The sequence below is a fragment of the Mastigoproctus giganteus genome, chromosome 10 (genome assembly GCF_048544385.1).
Source record: "Mastigoproctus giganteus isolate SK-2022 chromosome 10, ASM4854438v1, whole genome shotgun sequence".
NCBI classification, from domain to species: Eukaryota; Metazoa; Arthropoda; class Arachnida; order Uropygi; family Thelyphonidae; genus Mastigoproctus; species Mastigoproctus giganteus.
Window position 1 is genome coordinate 34,812,005 of NC_143584.1, and position 21,749 is coordinate 34,833,753.

A 21,749-nucleotide genomic window follows, 5' to 3' on the forward strand; every position below is an offset into this window, starting at 1 on the left:
GTAAAGGAAAGGAGAAATTCCCAGAAAAGAAAGAGAACTTTGACTCAGAGTAGGTCAAGACCGTTTTCCTCGAAAAAGGATTAGAGAAAAATAAGGGGGAAAAAAGGGAACGGTATAGAGATATATAAGGAGAAGGGCACGAATTTGAGGTTTCTTTTGCCTTTTTCGTTGTGTAGCGGTATCATGTGGTATGTAGAGAAGGAGTTGTGTATAGGGTTGTACGTGTGGAAGTTTTTGTGGAGTAATGGCATAAAATGTGAGGAAGGGAAATAAAGCCGAAGGTTGCTGGAGAAAAGGTTTTCGAGGAAAGGGAAAATAGGATCCTGTAACATCAGAGGCAAGCGATGGGCCCTTAAATATCCAGGACAGGTTAATTGGAGAGATTAAATTTTAGCAAGTTGATCAGGAAAGTAAATATACCAATTTTCCCCGCTCTAAACTTATTTGCACGAGAAAGATTTAGTATCATCTGGAAGTCCCTGAAGGCATTCAGCGTTCCTGAGAAGTAATATGTGTTTCATAAGACTATTGTAAAGGATAAAATATTAACTGCTGTGTGTGTGTGTGTGTGTGTGTGTGTGTGTGTGTGTGTGTGTGTGTGTGTGTGTGTGTGTGTGTGTGTGTGTGTGAGAGAGAGAGAGAGAGAGAGAGAGAGAGAGAGAGAGAGAGAGAGAGAGAGAGAGAGAGATGCTTAATATTGAGATTGTAGGTGTTTTTTCCCGGAAAATGTTCTTTGATATTAACGTGTGTCGGGAGTAAATTTGTCTTCACTCTACTCTATTCCAAAGGGACACAGAATCTTTTCAGCAGTCAGGGGCCCTAACAGAATTAAATTAAAGTAGGACAGTAGACATCACACGGTAGTACTTGTGTGAATTGTTATCGGTAAACCTAAAGTTGGCTTTAATCAGCCAGTACAAACGTAGCTACACTATACCAATTCCGCTTTGTTAATCCTAATTTATTTTCTTGTGAACTAGATGAAAACTGAACACATATACTTTATAAATGCCGTACACATGCCGACTTAAAAACCATGCTAGAGTCTGGCTTTATTGCTTTTGCACATAAAGGAAGGATCAGGTACGAAAACTTTACTAAAAATGTAAAAAATAGAATAAAGAGAAAAATAATTAATATTCCGTTGTAAATGCTTTCTTTGATTCATACTTTTCTTCATTTGAATATTCAGTACACCTGTAAAAAGAATAGCTGCAAGTTCTATTTTATTTTAATGTAGTATAATATAATTTATTAGTGATTTATATTGTTAAAAAAACTAGAATCAAGAAGGAAGCAACTGCCAGCAATTTCTTTGAATGCGTCTCACTCTGGAAACAATATCCTTTGTCTCTAAAACGTCTAATGATACTACTGACAACCAACAGGGTGGCAAATTTTATCCATACTTATTTATCAACCATTATAACTGTCATCTTCTAAATAATATAGGCCCTTGAATAACGCTATCCTGACCCAAGTTTAGTACAAATTTGTTTTATTTATCACAGCTATTGGTTATTCTGGACTGGATTCTTGCTGAACTTTTCCTACATCTTTGATGTACCCGTGATTGGAATTTATTTTTAAACAACTTGATTTATTCATCTGACAGGATTACTGTTTTTGATTACCTCCCATTCTTTTCCACCAAACAAGTAGAAATATTATATGTGATGATTGCAAATCTTAATAAAGAAACCTAAAACTAGATTTTGGATCTGCTTATTTGGAGGTAGCAATCCACAGCTACTGGAACAACAGAAAGCATGCACGAGTTGTGTTTTTAAAATCAAAACAATGTGTTCACATATTTCATTGAAGATTTTCCAATTCAAATTGAACATTATATCATGCCCGTCATAAACAAAATAACATGTTTCTTCGGCTGGGGTCTCATGATAATGTGCAAAAGAATGGTTAAAAGTAATGACAGACGCAATTTTCAGTGAAAACAAATTGCAATTTTAAATGCAGCTGCAATCAACCACTGAATTACACTTTTAATCAACCCTAAGGTGATTAATGTTTCCGTCTGCCCAAAAATCTCTGTGAAGTGCCCGCTCTTATCCCGATAGAAAAGGGACAATTACCTTTTAAATTACTGCCTTCGAAATTTAAAGATAAATACATTAATCACTGACTGAGGGTTACCTGATTACGGCTTTAGTTTATTCATGGGGTAACCTTCGATTCACCCCCTGATAGAATTTAATTCGTGTTCGTGAAGCTGTTCATGTCTTTATTAAAATACACTGATGGTCACCATTGCTTTGACATTTAATCTATAAAATAAACGAACTGCAAACTTTGTGTGAGAATTCTTCACAAGTTAAACAGAACACAGTAATGGAACTACTCTTCACGATAGTTCAGTATATAAGGCGTGGCTATTAAATAACGAGACTGCTGCAATAAAATAAATATAATGAAATATTTCGTACCTTACAAGTTATCTATCCAATTGAAAATAATTGCCTTGGGCTTGCACACACTGTTCCACACTTTTTTCCCAAGCACAGAAACATTTCTGGAAGTCATGTTCTGTAAGCGCTTTTAACACTTCGTCGTGTAGTTTTGAATATCTTCAATGGACTGAAAGTGGGTTCCCAGTTTTTTGGCCACACGAGCATCCAACTATCCTTCCACAATTCAGCTTCATTCGATTTTTTTTTTTTAACGCAGCGTTGTCAGAACTTCAATGTAGCATATTTGATTGTCAGTCTTATTTGGTGGGACGTATTCAGCCATAACAATTTCTTTAATATCGAAGAAAACAAGAAGCATGGTTTTAATTTTTAATTTTGACATTGCTTTTGTTTCAGTCTGCGGGATTATTTTGTGTTCCACCGCACTGACTGTCTTAGTTTCTGGATCGTACTGGAAACAGTCAACTTTCGTAGCAAATAATTACAGTACTGAGAAAGTTTGGATCATCAGTTTTTTCAAAAGATCTTCACAAACTTGGAGCCTTCTCATTCTTTGTCTTCATTTGGCACCACCTTGGCATACATTTTTCTCATGCCTAAATTTTCAATTAAATTGTGTTTAACTGTTTCTTTGTTCGTACTGAGTTCTGACAACCATTCTAATGCTTAAACGACGATCAATTCTAATCAATGTCCTTACCCGGTGTTCGCATTTTCATCAGTTTTCACGGATACCAGACGGCCTGGTCGTTCATTTTCTTCCACATTCTCTCTTCCTTCTAAAAATCTTTTATGCCATTCAAACATACGCGAGCTCTTGACATAGTATCTTCCCCATAAAATTGATGTGACAATCCATAACTTTCAGTTGGTGTTTTCTTTACATTTTGTTAAAAATTTGGGTTTGATTCGGTATTAGATTCTTTTGTCTGTCATTTTCCCGACAAATTGCAAAAACAGAAGGTAATGAAAACCTGTCTCACTGCAAAGCGAATGAGTGTGTTGAAATATGACTTGGGAAGACAACTAGGGAAAGGTTCAAGGTCAGTTATATGCTTTTGTTTCACAGGTGGCGCTTGGTGTGTAATGGTTACGTGCCCAGTCTTGTTACTTAATGGCCACACCTCGCACTAAAACTTTGTTTCCATTAACGCAAACATTAAAATTTTGATAAATTGATATAATTTCGTTGGCATGAACGCTTTCCACTGATGGTGCAAACACACAACGCCTATCATCAAAACTTATCATATGCGATAATATTACTATAAGGCAGGCGCATGCTGTATGGGCTTGTAGAAGCCTACTCTTATATTTTGGATGAGGTGGCAAGCCTATTATTATAATATAATAGGCCTGGCACCAACCATCCTCCATCGTCCAAAATATTATTTTGGATGATGTTCCAAGCCATTGTTAAGGCAATATCACATGTGATCAACAGTGGTCTCAGTTAGCGAGACCGCTGTTATACCGCAAATCTAGGTGACAATGAGATCAGCTACTGTTCATACTTCATATTCGGATCAGTCGCCAGGACAGGTGCATCTATTGATGAATTCGGAATGAGTTTTCGAAGGGAAATTCTTCCTCAGGGTGAAAAAAATTCTATAGCAGCATACAGAATATGTCAAACAGTTATGGCTTACTCCCTTCTCATATTAATCCTTCCTCTCTCCTCCCCCAGGGGTAAAAAAAAGTACGGATTCAACACTGCATACACAACTTGCGGGTCTCATGCATTCCTTCATCTTTTTATGCTGACCGATACTGGTTGTAAATATGTGATGGTTAACTGAGAAAATAAAACGTATATTGTTAGAACGTTGTTGAACGTTGTTTATAAGGATAGCCATATAAAATAACAGTATGATTATAAATAGACCCAGTGTAAATCACATAATTAAAGTAATACGCAAAATTTTGTCTTTTAATACCCTGACATTTCAGTTTTAGGCTTACCTAAACAGGGTAATTATCGAGTGCCAGACAGTTTTTTATACAAGAATCCCATATGCTTCCAAGTTGTTCAGAAGGTGCTCAAAATGTTATTACCTTTGTTATTACAAAATGTTATTAGGGCAGATATTACTAAGATATTACTATAACGGCGGCCACGATGAGCCGATTCATCTTGGGTCCCGAATGGAGGTAGAAATACGAGCTAGAATAAATGAATTTATAATTCATTTTAAGAATATGACATTATCATCCAAATCAATTATTACAAAAGCCTTTTTTTTTTATAAAACCATCTTCTCGTAGATAATAGTTAATAATAATTATTTCTTATGGTTTAATTATATTATAATTAATTGAAAAATATTAATTAACCAATATTATTATAAATTCATAATTTTTAAAAAAACAAAGGCGCATTTCTGATATTTAGCCACAGGTGTCAGATGCATAGTTACGCTTCTGCTGTAGCTTTTTCGTTGTGGTTTTTCGAATACTGGCACAGAGACCAAGATATAGCTTTGAATCACTTAACCTACTGACATCTGTATTCTAAAAGGAAATTTGTCTGAAGAAAGTAAAGTGGTAACCGAGAAATTTTCTTTGCCTCCACGCGAAACGAACTGAGTTGAGAATTTAGACCCTTTTTAATCAACACATCGTGGATCTTTGAATATTAGATAAAGTCGCAACGGAGTGGACTGAATATATCTGCCGTTAATTTTAAATCGCATTATATTGACATGATTGTATGCATACCAGATTGCTTTTAAATATAGCAAAAGAACGTAATGATATATATCCTTAAAATCTGTTAATGTGCATTAATACGTCACATAGCTCGAAGAAATAACTCGCATCTAAGAAAGTTTAACTTCCACCAAATGCAAACCAAATAGGGTGCCATTATATCATCCCCACCTCACCTCGAAGGAAGCAACATCATATTGATAACAAATATTATTGCAAAAGTTGTGTGTAATTTAGTTGTAGAATTTTTGTTTTCTTTATCTCCCTTCTTATTTTAGGGCATCAGAGTTTTCAACTGTTTTTGAACAGTGAGAAAATGAAGTAGAGCGAAATTTTTAAAATGGATAGTCACGGGGAAAAAAATCAAGTAAAAAATTCCGAGCAACGAGACTCACTGTCTGTCGGGGGGAAAGGTGGCGGACAAGCTGTCTAGACAAGTATGGGTGTGTGTGTGTGTGTGTGTGTGGTTGTTGCCTCGCCGACAAGATCAAATCGCTTTCCGTTGGTCGTTGGAGTACAATGCCGCTGACTTCTGCCTTTATAACCGTTGCCAACTTCGCAAACGACTCTATGTGTTCTTAACCCACTTTCACCCTTCATGGCAATTCTAATGCTTGTGGCCAAGCACGGAGAAAGAAAGAGGTTAATCAATTAGAGGAGCAAGCGTTTGCCTCCACCAGCGCTTTAGCACTATAAGAGGAATGAAAGGTAACGCGCCTCTTTAGACGCATTCACAAGCTTTTGTTGCATAATTCCTTTCTTTTCTTTTTTTTAATTCTACGCAAGAAGATCCCATTATCCATCGGAAGCAAACTTTTCAAACGATCTCCGACAACTTCAGAAGTGCTTAAATTAAGCGCCTGACTGATTCTCTGGATGTGCTGAATTTCAGTTCTGCAGGTGATGTAGACTCGTCCTGAAGAAGGAAAAGGAAGCAGAAACAAAAAAACAAAAAACTGGTTCAAGATCTGGGAGAAATTTCTCCATTCTTACGTTAGGAGCAGCATCGCAGGCATCGGCGTTGACCTCACGTGTATTCAAAGACTGCCTTGTCATGCAGTTAATGGAAAGTTGGGTGCAAGTCAACAGACGACTGCGGATGAAGAAGTAAGGTGAGTCTACAGAAGAAAAAAGAAATAAGCATACACAAAAGGTGAACGGCCTTCGGCCTTTCTTCCTGACGGATTAGTTACACACGCACACCGTTGTCCAGAAGCGTGAGGTTCACAGCAAACCTCCTAATGCATACAACGAAGTCAACATGAGATATCTATATTAGGGAGAAAAGGTGTGATTTACAAGACATACTAGTTCCTTAGAATGGCAATAAACTTTAATGCAAATCACCATCTGGAAGGTGGAATTATAATACAAACCACGTGACTAAAATTTAGTTAAGTACCTAATTTAAATTAAATTATTATAGCTCATAGCAGGATCCTCATAATGACATCAATGATTTGCATTTTGCTGTATATCCTTGGAACTGTTGGTCAAAGTGTTGCTTTTGAACCGAATCAAAAAGGTAAGTAAATAATTAAATTCTTTTAAAATATCGCATGAGTTACTTTCTCCGTTAATTATTTCACAGTAAAGCTTAGAAAGCAATGATACAATATATGGACATTATCTATAATTCTGGTTTGAACATCCTATAAAAGGGTCTCTTCGAAAAAAATTCTGTCAGTACTGTATTATTTCTGATGACAGAAACAATCAATATTTGATAAGAAAACCAGTTCATATTTTATAATGTCGAAACGAGTTTAAGTAACATTTGTCTCCAAATCCGGGTGTAAGCACCACTACAGTGTTGTCCAACTCTTACTTTGATTGAGATAATGAGTTGCTAAGCCTTCCACAATATTGAAGTTTGAAGGGAATTTTTTTACTGGTAACCGAAAAAATATATTAATGATTGATTACCATAATACTACATTAATAAGCTACACCGGGAGTGAAATAATTAACAAGGTGTTCCTGACTGATTATTCTTGTTTTAATGGATTGCATCCTTTCTGGAGCAATATGGCCTAAGATACTGATGAGCCGTAAAACCACCACTACCACAGCGTCCTCACGGGCCTTAAAAAAAAAAAAAAGTTCCCATTTTACTCCTCTTGCTAATACACTTGACCTACTAGGCTCTGAATTCGAACACGTGACTCCCGATTTAAATGTAAGTTGCAATAGCATTAATGCGTTGAAGTGGATTAATTACTTAATGAATTGGCAATTAATTGGCGATTAATTACTTAATGAATTGGCAATTAATTGGCGATTAATTAGTTAACGAATTGGCAATTTAAATCAATTTCAGTTTTTATTCACTCAGGTGTCGGGCGCATTGAATAATTCAATGCGCCCGACTGTACATTGAATAATTCAATGGTATAAATTCTTTATAGTCCGGTAGTGATATAACAAATATCATGTATATCGATTTTTAAAAAATCTACTTTATATAGAATTTATACCATTGAATTATTCAATGTACAGTATTATTGTGAGTACTTGGCTTACATAATTATAACTCCAGAAAATTCTTATTTACTTCGATCGAGATTTATGGAAACATAACAACTATTAAAAAAAATTGGAATATAAATAATTTATTTCTTTTAATACACTTAATGGATATGTTTGATTACTAGAATAAGTTAACTACAATAGGTTACATGTACTTAAAAGCTAAGTTTTCCAATATGCAGTATTTAGACTTTCAAGCTAAACGTAGCTATGGCAGCTTCATATATTGGAAGAAGAGGAAAAATAAAAATAAAATAAAATAAATAAATAAAAATAAATAATAAGAACGAGTGGAATTCAGCGAGTGGGCGGAACCTTCGAGTAGAAGAGTTACAATACTTTTAAATACCTTTTTATAATTTTAATTACCAAAGACCTATTATAATATAATTCGAAATTCAGCAACTGGAAACGCGCACTCAAAACGAAGTTTCTCACAACTCAAGAAGCAAACAAGCCCTTCCGAAGCGTCATTCTGTCCATATATACCTCGAACAGGGTGTTTCAATTAAAAGGCATCGGTCTAATTGGGCCTGAAATTTTTGAATTTGATATTAAAATTGGACTAAATATTACCGTTTCAATTTTGCGGTTTCTAAATTTAAAATATTGTCTAAGCAGCAGCTTTTTTCATGATAGGAAAGTTGTTCCCTGCCTCAGTTTAGTCGAAAAAAACGAGTAGTTTGACTATCAGTGTATTTCTGAAAGGAAGAAAAACGATTTTATTTGAATAAAAATAAACATAACGGTTACAGAGTGAAAAAACGAGACATATAACTGTCCTCATGCATAGCGAACATCACCTACAGTTGTTGGTCGTAGGTGAACAATCCAGGTTTCCCCTTGCCCTTCAAATAAAATAGGTTTATGTTCGTTTCAGAAGTACACAGATGACGTCTTTTTAAGATTAAACTGAGGGAAACAACTTTCCTATAGAGAAAAAAAAAATAATAATAAGAAAATACATAATTATACAAAATTAAAATTTAGAAATCGTAAAATCTGAACGGTAATATTTAGTCCAATTTTAATATCAAATTTAAAAAAATACAAAAAGAGGTCAAGACAACAAATAGCCTACACATAAAAATAAGCGAGTATACCCCGGTGCCTTTTAACTGAAACATCTTATATACGTTTATTGCAATCGGCAGTAATACTAATAAAAATATTACAATGATCATTAATGCAAGTCCATAACAACACTAAAGCTGGGTGTTCACTGTGAAAATCAGTTCAAGAATTTAGGTATATTTCGAAATAAATATTAACAGACAAAGTGTAACGGGAATTTCAATGAAAAAAAAAAAGGGTGGTAAGCGATTTAAACAAAAAAAAATTCTATATTTTCAAACCATCGGTCACTCACCTTAGCCATTATAATATGACACTGTCATACAAAATAGGCTAAGATGGTACGATGTAGAACATGCGACATACACTGTTTGTTTTGTTTTCTAGGTTAGGGTGTTGCTAAATATATACACTTTGGGTGTCTTCGGATCGGTTTTCTTACAAGACAGATCTTTCATGCTAATGCACTTGCGCTTCTCAACCTTCCTAATAACAAGGCTCATCTAGACTTCAAGAAATTTCTTACCGTCCGTCTATAAATCATATTTATAATAATTGAATTGTATACTTATATTTTTATCGTTAATAGGTCTATTCATTGAAATATTTTAATCAGCCTTAAATCACCTGGAATTCCTTGAAGTTCATAATTGCTGCTGTCCACAGGCTAAGAAAATGATAGATTAGACTGCACTTGAAGTTAATGAAATTCCAAATCTATTGAAAGAGTTCATACTACTGTTAATAATATAATAGAAAGCAATATAAATTTATTTTGTCATAATAATAATAATCTTTGTTAAAACAAAACTATAATACATATTGCTTCCTATTAGCATCTAGAAGTATCTTACGAACTACAGTATTTCACATTTACATTCACTGAAGGAGAATTAAAATATTTTCATGCTTAGTAGTATTTCATTTAACATTGAACTAAATCAAATTTGAGATTGCTCTCACGGTCTATTGTGGGTTCTCTATGCATACACTCATTTCATATAGGATGTTTTCCAAGTCTAAAATGAAATTGAAAAACAAAGTACGGCACAGATTAACAGCTGGATATGCAGAAGCAATTCGATTCCGGGCATTTCGATAGGGAATCAGATTTTGCTTCCCCATACTTTTGAGATACCCAGCTCATTGCACGAAGAAATGGAGAAATGGCATTTGACGAATTTTCTGTACATTGGATAATATATGGTCATGTGAAGCAGAGAATTGGTTGCGTAAAGAAATTTCATTCTGTTCTTTCTAAACTAGATCTGATTTTCAGTTAATATATAAAAGCTTACATTTTAAGATAAACGTACATAATTATATAAATTCTCCAGAATATTTCTTTTTCTGTATTTTAAATTACTGCTAAGCAGATTTTCAAAATCACTGCTCATCAGTTATTTAACAACAGAAATATCAATAAGCTATCGGAGATATGGTTAAGTCTAGGGCAAAAGTGGAAAGAGACTATGTCCGACATGTACAATGGCGATCAGAGATTTAATTCATTGGGTCATACATTTAACTGAAATTAAATTAAGCAGCATTATCTTAAGAAATGCGATCACAGTTTTGCGATGTGGAGCGAACGGCTTATGAGGAGAATAATCCATCAATCCCGCCCTTTCAAAGTTTTAAAAATACAGAAAAAAAAATATCCTTCAGAATTTGCATCATTATATAATATCAACTATTATTAGTTGATATTACTTGGTGAATTTTGATTTAACTGAGAGCACTGATGGCAAAACTTTGAAGTAGGGAGAAAAATATTAAATCTTACCGTAAGTTGGCATGACATTGCGTGTCAAGTGTCAAAGCAACTAAGACTTAAAAAAAAAAAAAAATTCAAATTATTTTATTAGAGTCACCCAGAATTCCTTCAATATACCTATTTATATAATGTGTCTGTAAATTGCGTGTGTTCTCTTGTCGATATGCCTGTTTTTCTGGACGAAAAATCCCAGTTTCTGGGGGCAAAACCTTGCTATCTACGCCTGAGACCGACTAACTCAGCCACGGAGTGAAAAAAGCCCATTAAAGTTCCTTGCATCATCGACGGGATTCGAACACGGACCTTTTCCACCCGGTTGTTGTTTGTTTGGTTTTTAGGAGCATTAGCAATTAAGGCCATATTGCTCCGGGATATGCGGTGGTCATTCTCTGACCTTTCCACATCCTCCGTATTTGGTGGTGACGGGCTCGAACTCCGGTATAATCAAGAAGCGTGTGCTATGCACTGCTGCTCCTTCCCACCTGGCTACGGAGGCGTCTTTTCCACCCGGTGTGGGGAGGACGGTGACGATACCACTGTGCTACCCAGCACAGACCAGCAACTAAGACTATGAGGCGTCAGTATATTGCGAATACAAATGTGCATATTCTACAGTCCGTTTTACCCTTCACTGGATGAAAAACTCTGCAACCTTCGTTGATGCATGGTTTCTCCAGAAAATTCGCTACGTTGTGAAAAAAGCCCCCCCTCCCCAAATCCCTCGAGTTACTGATGGATTCGAACACGGGCCTTTCCACGTAAAGTGAGACGATAATGATTATAACTACTGTACAACCCACAAGGGCAGATGACATTGGTATGTGTAAGATCACATGCCATTGTCATCTACCTTTGTATTAATAGGCAAGTAGTCGAAACAGTACTAGCATTCAGAAAAGTTGCACCCCTGGTTAGCACTGGCGTTAGGAAGAGCTGCATCTCATGGCTTTGAACTCATAATTTCTATTGGAAGTGCTTCCATATCAGAAATAATATATAAACAAGCAATTTTAAAACAAACAAAGCCTGTATTGCATTCCTCCATATAATTTTTGACCTTTACCACATGAAAGTGTGGCAAACTTCATCTGTAAACTGCGTGTTATAAGACCGGGATTTTGTTTATGGGACGAAAATTCCAAAATTCAACAAAAGTGTGTTTTTTTTTTTTTTTTTGCGGAACGTTTACATCCAAGGCATATAAAGACTTTTAAGCCCAAATACAAACAACAAAATGTCGTCCCTTCCCACCACATGAAAAGGTCCCAAGTAATGTGGCATTCATTTTTTCGCTGCCCCGTATGTAAAGGCCCATTTGATACTATTCAGGTTGTTATCCTGTGAACTGAGCATGAAAGATTCCAGCATAGCACAGCCACGCTAACGCCTCCCGAACCTGGCTTGAGACTGCTTGGATTAGTTCCTTGCGCTAATGAGGAGATTCACTTGGACCCTTCCAAACAAGCGATGATCAAGGTATCCACTCAGTGGGAGGCCTGGGAATCATTAAATGCAATGAAGAAATCATATCGTATTATGTAACATAATTATACGTATCATGGTTTCGTATGAAATCATTAGTTTTCATTTCGAAAATTTTCTGTACCTGATATTTGCAAGTCGCTTTGTAGTAATTTGTGATTAGCAGGAGCAGTGATGTACTCAGTATGGCAGAGAAAATCAACACACCGAAAAAATAAATAATTAGTCCAAATCCAGGGGATTGCAGGCCATATATACATACATTTAAGATTCCATTAAGGCTAAAGGCCACTCCCTAGGCCGCAGCCTATCCGTGGCTATCAACTGCAATGTTGTGCTGTTAACTGAATCGGAGTTTACAATAGATTGATATAGACAATGAAAAGAGCTCAATACATAATTTCTTGTCTTATTTTTGTTTTTGAACTTTCAATTTGGCCACTAGGCCCCCGAATGAGGAAAATCAACTTTATACTTCCCATTTATAAATCTTAATCAGGTGGGTTCCCGTCCCTTCTACAAGGAGGCAGGCCACCGCATCTCGCATTAGTGTTTTCCGTCTTCTAAATACTTCACTCACGAAGTCATTAAATTATGCAAATAGGCGACGATCTGTGAACAGAATCCAGAGTTGCTCTTTCTCTAAAATATCAACTGATCTTTCCAATTTGTATCTTACATCCAAATAATAATGACAATCCAGCATAATATGTTCAGATGTTTCCGGTTCACCACAGACACATGACCCCTGCTCACGTAATCTTAACAATGACAATTTATATGCCAATCCATGTCCAGTAATGACGCTTGTGGCATGTAAACCAATGTTTATTGTGCACTGGTTGGAGACTTCTTGGTGAGCTGATCTGCATATTGTGTTGCTGAAAAAATGGAGTGAATTACGGAGAGACGGGGAAATCGAAATGGATAATTTTACGAAACGAACGTTCATTAAAAAACTGTCTAGTTTTGAATAATCAAGTTATGTACGTGGTGACATTATCGATGCCTGTGATGAATCAGAACGTTTGTGATGCCTGTGATGAATCAGACAGTGTTGATGCCTGTGATGAATCAGAACAATATGCTCCAGTCCATAGCGAGCCCTGATTACACCTCGATTGAATAATTCCTTTGACGAAATTCAAACGTAGACCTCTCCAAAACAGTGGCAGATTCATCACACACTCACGGTGGATGGGGCTAAGGTAACCAGGCCATAAAGTTTCCCTATATCGTGTCTGCAAATAAGTACACACGCTTTGAGTGACCGTTGTTGAAGACCGCGTGCTGTTTGTTATATTCTATCCTGTAAAGTCCTCTGACTGTGTGGATGTGCCGGAGTATAACAGAAAATTTTAAACGCTGCCCTTGCCAAGTGGTCGGACGCCAGAGTGAAAAGCACACATGATTTGAGTGACAAAGGTGACTACTAAATAAGCCTGCATGACTACTAAATAATGGTGCTGTTTCTTATATTCTTTCTCTCTCTCTATCTTGTAAACTCCTCTGACCACATGAACAGAAAATTTATTTTGTATTATATATTTTTTAAATTTGTGTATATTCTGCTGTGTCTGTCTCTTTTGCAGAGTGAATTTCAGAGAAAAAATAGCGTACTTTATGGAGCTAGGTGTGCCGCAAACTATTTAAAAAAATTAAAAAAACAAGCAAATTTTCTAACGTTCTGCCCACTCCGTCCACTCAGCCCATCTGTACTTCATATAAGGAAGCGAACTGGTTCTTATTTACAGAGTCGTATTAATGGGTCACGAAGGCTAACATTCACCAGATGAAGAATATTAAAGAAGTTGAAGGCATATTTAAAAAAAAAAATGTTTTCTTTAATAGGGCTCAAGTCGATGGTTTATGAAGCTACTTGCTCCGTACAGTGAGCTAATAATCTTAGTAATACTTTCAGCAAAGCATGCAGACTCCAACAACAGTCTGGAAAAATACTCCCTGTTTAACAGCATATGTCATATTATGGTGTTTCATATATCATTCACTGCAGCTCAATTCTTTGTGCTTGTTAGATGAGGAGATTTGTACACACAAATCTCCTCTTCACAGTATACCTATTTCGCTAAGCCGCAGAAATCCTTGTACCTTTATATACAGGGGTTTTTATGGCTTAGCTGAAAAAAGATGTGCGCAAGCAAAGAACGAGGGGCGTTTGAAAGTTCGCGTCCCATGAAAGGGTAGTGGTACAGTATTTAAAATTTTTGTAATTAATGTAAAATAGTAACCCATTAAGTTTCATGTAGTTTCAACGATGGCACTTTTTAATTACAAGTCCTGAAGTGAACAAAGTTTGTGAATGAGGAAAGATGAATAAAATCAGTCACCGTGCAGTCATCCAATATTTGAGGGAAAAGGGACTAATGCCAAAGGTAATTCAGATGATAAGGTTACAATACTGGAGAGGATGTCCCTTCCTATTCCATGGTTAGGAAGTGAGCAGCAGAATTTAAATGAGGGAGGGAGAGCCTCGAAGATTATCCGCGCTGTGGAATACCTACAGCGTCCATCACTACAGAAGTTGTTCACAGTATGCATGATCTTGTGATGAGTGATCGACGAGTAACAGTTCAGTACATTGCCAGCGTCTTGGGTATCTCATCTGGTTTGTACGATATCAATAACAGAGGTTCTCAATATGAAAAAAGGTTTCGGCACGATGGGTCCCAAAGTTGTTGATAGCACATCAAAAATGCACAACAATTGTCAAGTTTGCATTGTTTACAAGCAGATCCAGCAAACTTCCTTGCAAAGTCTACAGAGTAGAAAGACAGCTGTTCTCCTCCCCCAAAGAAAACCAAATCGATTCCTACTCCTAGCAAGGTAAAGTGTAAACTGTGTTTAAGGTCTAACGGCACCAGGGGTTCCCCCATCTCCGCGTAGTCTACATTGTCGTGTGTTACAGAACACTGTAAAGGCCAGAGATTTAAAAGTGTATGGATATTGTTGGGTGTAGTGTCGTGTACCGTTGTTCATCTGGCCATTTAGCCGCTAGACCCCTACTGAGGCCCACACTAAGCCCCGTGGCAGGTACACCAGTAATTTTAAATAAGTACTCTGGCAAGTCCTGCCACCTAATTTCCCGGGATTTCAGTGGCCAGGACCTTAAAAAGAAGGGGGGCGCTAGAGGTTGGGTCAGGTCAAAGGAGTTTTAAGTTATACAGTGTGAAATTAAGAATTTTGGGTGTAGGGCTAGGATAATTTTGACATGGGATAAACACTAGTTGGAAAGCTAGAGGGGGAGGGGGAGACTGAAGGCTGGGAGACAGAAGTATAGGGTCGATAGAGTAGGTGACCCCAAAATCAGTGAGGCAGGCGCGTGCCACACCAGAAGAAAAGAAGGGCGGCGGGGGAGGAGGAATCAAGGGGACTACCATCCCCCGCTAGGGGAAAAGGGGAGAAACAGGGCCGTGCAAGGGAGCACGGGTTCAGGATCGCCACGTGGCATTGGCAGCAGTGCTGCGTCCCTAGCATTGCTGGGGTAATGGCATCAGCTTTTGGGATGCTGATGGAGTGATGCTGCTAGCGGATTATCTTCAGAAAGGCCAGAAGTCACAGGGGTATATTACGCAGACTTTGTGAAGCGTTTGAAATAAATAAATAAATTTTCTGTTTATACTCCGGGAAGACCAAACGGTCAGAGGAGTTCACAAGATAGACAGATTACAAGAAACAGCACCGTATTCAGCAGTCACGGGCTTGAACTCCGGTCACTCAAGGCAAGTGTACTTATGCACCTGCGCTCCTGACCACTAGGCTACGGCGGCCTCTCTTTGCATGAAATCGTTAAAAACAAACGGCCAGGGAAACTCAGCAAAGGAATCCTTTTCCACAGGCCAACCCGCCTTCTCACAAGCCTACCATCGCCATGGCTGCAGTGCATGCCATGGCGATGGTAGGTTTGAAATGCGGTTTGAAATATTGGACCATCCCTTACATTCCCGCATCTAGCACACTTTCATCTGTTTCCTAATTTGAAAATATAGCTGGCTGGCATTCATTTTGCCACGGACAGTGACATTATTATTGCAATCGATGCATTCCTGGAGGCCGAAGAGAAAACTTTCTTCGCAGTTAGAATCAACGCATTGCAGGACTGGTGGCAAAGGTGTATTCACTCCAAAGGAGACTACTATGTTGAAAAGTAATGTTACCACGACTCCTCAAATAAACCCTTCATACTCAGGCCACGAACTTTTCAAGCGCCTCTCGGGAGAAGTTTTTCAGACTTGTTACACCTGAGGGCAACTTTCGAGGGGAATATTGTTATGAACTTTAGCTTACCTAAAAGCTTTTTCATAATCTTGTGAATTCTTTATGATGTTTAAGTTAACCCATGTGCTGTGCCAGCTACGTTAGTCTAGAGCAGGGTTTCTTAACTTTTCGTATAGCCACCTCCCTTTAAATTTTTCCCTATCATTTTGTTCCCTGTTTTCTAGTTTAAAAATTCTAAAGAAAAGACGTGGTTAGAAAATTCAAAAAAAATTTTGGTACCGCGCATTTCCACAACTTTAAAATGAAGAAGTCACCATTTTGAAATATGCAACAAAAATTGCAATAAATATACAAAAAAAAAAAAAAAAAAAGCTAGTGTATTTTTGGAGGACCTCTCACATCTCCTGCTGAGGCCACCAAGGAGGGATTTTTAATCAAAGAAAAGAGCCTCCTTGGTTGAAAATCGCTGGCCTCGGGGAGCACGAATCCCATCAATGATAGGAGAAGCCCCTGTCGGTGGTGAGTTAATTTTAGAAGATGTAGGAGGAGCACGGATTCTCCTTTCGGGAAATTCCTTTTTTTTAGTCCACAAAACAGTTTATACCAATCTTAGGAATACGCAGCTTATACGAGATGCGAGACTTTGCTCGCATCTCGTAATATCTTTAACAGATATTTAAAGCAAAGCTATGAAACTAAGGAGAGATCCTGGTAGAGGTATATAAGGCTTGAAGAGAATCAGTAAAATGAATGAGTGAGATATATTTTCAGTGATAGAAGAGAGAAGATCCAGGGACACAAATACATAATTTTGGGGAGTAATAGAAGATTGAATCTCATGAAGTTTACTTTCGGGGAGAGTACTGTAGATCACTGGAATGAATTGGCTGCCACAGTGGTCGAGGTTGATAGTTTGGTTAATTTGAAAGCGAACTTGGATAGCCACTTTCTGGCAACGAGGAAGATAAGAATGATAAAATTATTTTAATTTTATTTTTTGGCACATGCAGAAAAAGATTACACATCTACTTTCAATGAATATCACATTCGATGGCACAACATTTTTGCTGGATAATGTTTTCTACAAGAGAGGTAGATGCACGGTGTTGGGCGCTAACTGAATTGAAAAAAAAAAAAAAAAAAAAAAAAAAGGAGAAAGAAAAACGACTGTTGTCTCAGTGCGATTCAAAAATGACCGCAAAGTACAAATGACTTTTTAATTGGCTTATGAGTACACCATTAGACTAACTTTCATCCTGCCTTTCTAACAAGGCAATTGTTTCGTCCTCCTAGAGTGCAAGATAATTTTAATCTGTCCCCAACAGATTCATCTACGTCGCTATATTATTTCTGCGTGTTAATTGGCCGCTATGTAACTGTATGCTTCATATGATACTGCATATCTCCCGAAGTGCAAGGAACTTGCTCACGAACATCCGTAGTGATGATGTTTGCTGAAGGTCAGCCCCCACGCACTGATTTACGGCGCCTAATTACATTTATGACTCGTCTAAAACTTTATGGAGTGCATATATACTGTATCGTCTGCTACATCACGTTCCGTGGGCGAATAATTGTGCACTTGAGTACGTCGACCCTGAATTCTAGACAAGGTGAATCAGTAGCGCCGTCTACATTGAGTGCAACAGCCATTATTTTCACAAAGAAGTTAAAAGTACCTGTCTATTTCTTCAACATTTCGCAGAGCAGCTAAAGAGACAAAGATGGATTTATATACAGTACATAAACCTGCCTCTGTTTGTGCACATAAACTTTTCTGTTTCACGACATTAGATGTAGTTTTGAGCATTATCTTTAAGGTAAGATTTATAGACAAGTTATTATCGCTATCTAGTTATGGTGGCTATTCACTGCTTGAAAATGTTGTAGCCATAATATGGCATATAAAAAAAAACTCATTCAATTCGACTGGATAAGTCATAAAAAAAAAAAAAAAACCGAACTAACTGGATGCCAAAATTATAATTTTCAATTTTGTTTGGAAACGAATATAAAGAACAACTAGACTGCTTATGGGTGTAAATTATGGACGATTTCTCTTAGAGATATATTCTAGTAAATAACAATGTCTAGAAAAATAATAATAAACAAATTTACTGCTTATATTCCGGGATGGTTACATAGGCTCAGTGGTGTTTACAAGACAGACAGAATAAAAGAACAGCACCGTATTTAGCAGTTGTGCGAGCTAGAACCATGGTCAACTCAAACGAGTGTATTCCTATGCCATAGCATTTTTAGTCTCCATGGTGAGATGGAGGAACACAGATTGAAATTAAGAAAAGATAACTGCAAAATTTCATGACAGAAAAATTGATCTTATCCGAAGAATAATGGGATGATGGAATAAACATAGCAAAAAAGGTTCGCCATCCCTGCTCTGCACAATTTGGGCCAATTACTTTACCTCTAGCTAATGTACAAGCTTGTTATTAAGATGCAAGATATTTCATCAGCCGCACTGCAAAGTATCACTAAATTTATCTAAACGGATTCATGCCAATTACTTGTGCGACAACCTGGTTTAAAAACAAAAAAAAAAAAAAAAAAAGAGAAAAGAAATAGAGCTTATGACAAATTCAGTGTACGCACGGTACACACGAGGATGCCACATTATTATCAGGAAATTTAGCGTTTCCCTGTTTAACGGTTTGGAAACCCAGCAGGAGAACCCCAAAAGCAGGATTTCCAACGGTACCTTGGGATCCAAGTTCATGATTGCCTTTCGCCCCAATTTTCGTTATCGCTATGTTATAACCATTTGACGAACGTTTTGAACTTCCTTCTGTGTCGGACCCGGGCGCTTCGTCTTCAGTGCAACTTCCTTTTGAACCGTTCTGTCCGAAAATGGAGAACGTAAATTAAAGTTTTTTAAGAAATACTGTTGAAGCCTATAATATTCTAGTAGCGTGGTCGAGTTAAAAAACCTGGAAGGCCAGATTTTGTTGTTTTAGATTTTGTGCCAAGGAAACGTAAGGATATAGCGCATCAGTAATTGTGACTGTTAAATGGCATGTCAAATTACATTTCCTTGTTTTGCAGTGAACCCCCAATTTATGAGATTCTTCCATTTGACAGGACTTGGTCTTTGTTTCTGAGTAATAGCCATACACCTAAGATTCATCACCAGGTAATGAAAGAAACGAAGAGTGGGTCAGCAGCAACAGCGGCGCATTGGCAAAGATCCTGACATATAAGAACCAACAGCTCTCCGTGATCATCAGTGAGGATGCGAAGTGATGATCACGGAGATCATCAGTGAGGATGCGAAGTGCAAACGTGGCTGAAACGCAATGCATTCCCAATTCTTGTGTTAAAATTGATTTACATGTTCCATAAGAAATACCAATTTCATTAGCAACTTTGGGGACAATTAAACGTCTATCACTCATGATCAGATCAGATCATGAACACCAGCGATTGAATCATTAGATTGTCTGGTTGAAGGGTAGCCAGAGCGAAGATCTTCGACAGAGAAGAGTCCTCTTTAAATATTGCGACTCATTGAAAAGTTTTCGAACGACACACAGCATCATCTCCAGAAGCTGTTTTTAACATTTTGTGGTGGTGGGGGGAGGGGGTCTGTTGCACTTATACTTAATTTAAAACAAAATTTGATGCAAATTCGCTACCAGTAAAATCATTCATTTTAAAATATGAAACAAAAAAAAACACCTTCTGTTCATTGTACTAATGCATATAAACTGGACTGACTGCATATAAAAACACCTTCTGCAAAAAAAAAAACACCTTCTGTTCATTGTACTAATGCATATAAACTGGACTGACTGCATATAAACGGGCGATAAGTGCGCTACGAAGTCGAAATGGTTCACTGAATATGTGGCAATAAGTAGAAACTCACTACGATTTCAAGATGCACACCTAAACTTTCTATCACACCTTGTATATGTATGTTTTGAATGACCTTTTTGTATAATAAATGTTTTGTTATTTTATTTTGTGTGTCAGTCTCAATTGCACTTGAGATATACACAGTTATATATATGAAAATAATCCTCAACTCTCGGCTCTTCTGATTACTGTGAATTATAACGTATCGGCCAGGCTGCATTGTGGGTTTAGTGCTTTGAGTAAAGTTGTTGTTCACTAAAGTTGCCAATATCTCTTTGTATACACCCGTTATCTTAGTACTACCCGAGAACTATATACCAAAGTAACGGGTGTATAGGAAAGATAAAGCGTGAAAGAATAAAAAAAAAGGGTATAAGAAAATAATAATATAGAATTATAATAAGCCTTTCATTTATATCTTCCACAACCTCAGCGGATTTTGGAAAATCCAGACGAGTCGTAGTAAAGAGCACAGAAAGGTTATTAATGTAGCATCCAACCACCGTCCCATGTTGAATGTCAGTAAGTTTCGATCCACGACCCATATTGGCTTACAAAGCACTGCTTCTGCATAAGCAGACCCACGAGATTTATACCCGTATGACTGAGGTGGTAAGCACGCGAGTGGCACTTTTGGCACAGTACACAATATTCGTGAACTGGGTGTCAAAATACTTTTGGCCATAGAGTTTATACATATGTATGCATGCAAGTGGGGAGAAATACAGCTTCCCCTGAGAATTATTAATCCAGTTTTGCTTCAAAAGCTCTTGAGAATGTCCATTCCGTCAATGATAGAATTCAAATAATGATCCCTCGGGTTTGCGTGTTAAACTCCACTTTAGAGGCCCTGTAATTAATTTTGACTATTTTTGCATGAAACTCAATTTGTTCAAAATAATTTTAGCAATTGAAATGGTGATATTACTTTTAACTGCTCCAAGTAATATTACAAATTGAATAAAGTTTGACCTAATGATAAATCAAAGATTTATTATTTTTTTTTTCACAGGTGATATCCTTTCAAGGCTGCGCCGCTACGAAACAGTCGTGCCGACCCTGGTTGACCATGAAGGCCGATTTCAAAGTTACGACGTCACTTACAACGGTCTGTTGATGACGCCACAGAGAAGCAAAAGGGCTACGAGTGCCTTACCACCTGCCTCTCGGACATTACTGACTCACGTCTACTACAAGGTGAATGCGGAAGGCAAAGACTTTCACCTGAATCTCACCTACAACACGAGACTACTCTCGGCCCACTACACTCTGCAGCTATGGGGACACGACGTCAGAAAGAGGAGACGATCTCACGCCACTCGTTACTGTCACTTTCACGGATATGTAACAAGTGACCCGAGGTCAACTGCGGCATTAAGCAACTGTCACGGATTGGTGAGTACTCAAGCGTAAGGTGATAGTTTTTGTAGCTGGACTTGTTTGGTTGACCACTGCTACCATTACAACTATAAAAATCTCTCTCTCTTTGAATACTATAAGCATGGAACACTATTTTACGCTGGACATGTACACAGTGCTCCAATTAAATAACGAGACTGCGTGCGCTCTGCTTTTAACGTAAGAGGCCAAAATAGTACATAATTAGATCCGCTAGAGTGTGCACTTTCCAACGAGTG

General features: G+C 37.4%; 1 protein-coding gene across 1 annotated transcript in view; it reads left to right on the top strand.

The window, feature by feature from the left end:
* The first annotated feature begins 6,584 nt into the window (after window positions 1-6,584).
* The window catches only part of LOC150078967 (A disintegrin and metalloproteinase with thrombospondin motifs 6-like), an 87,161-nt gene continuing 71,996 nt past the window's right edge, over window positions 6,585-21,749 (top strand). The window contains exons 1-2 of the mRNA XM_090382904.1: window positions 6,585-6,663; window positions 21,125-21,507. Coding sequence (XP_090239030.1) covers window positions 6,585-6,663; window positions 21,125-21,507 — 462 coding nt within the window. The remainder of the gene's footprint in view (window positions 6,664-21,124; window positions 21,508-21,749) is intronic.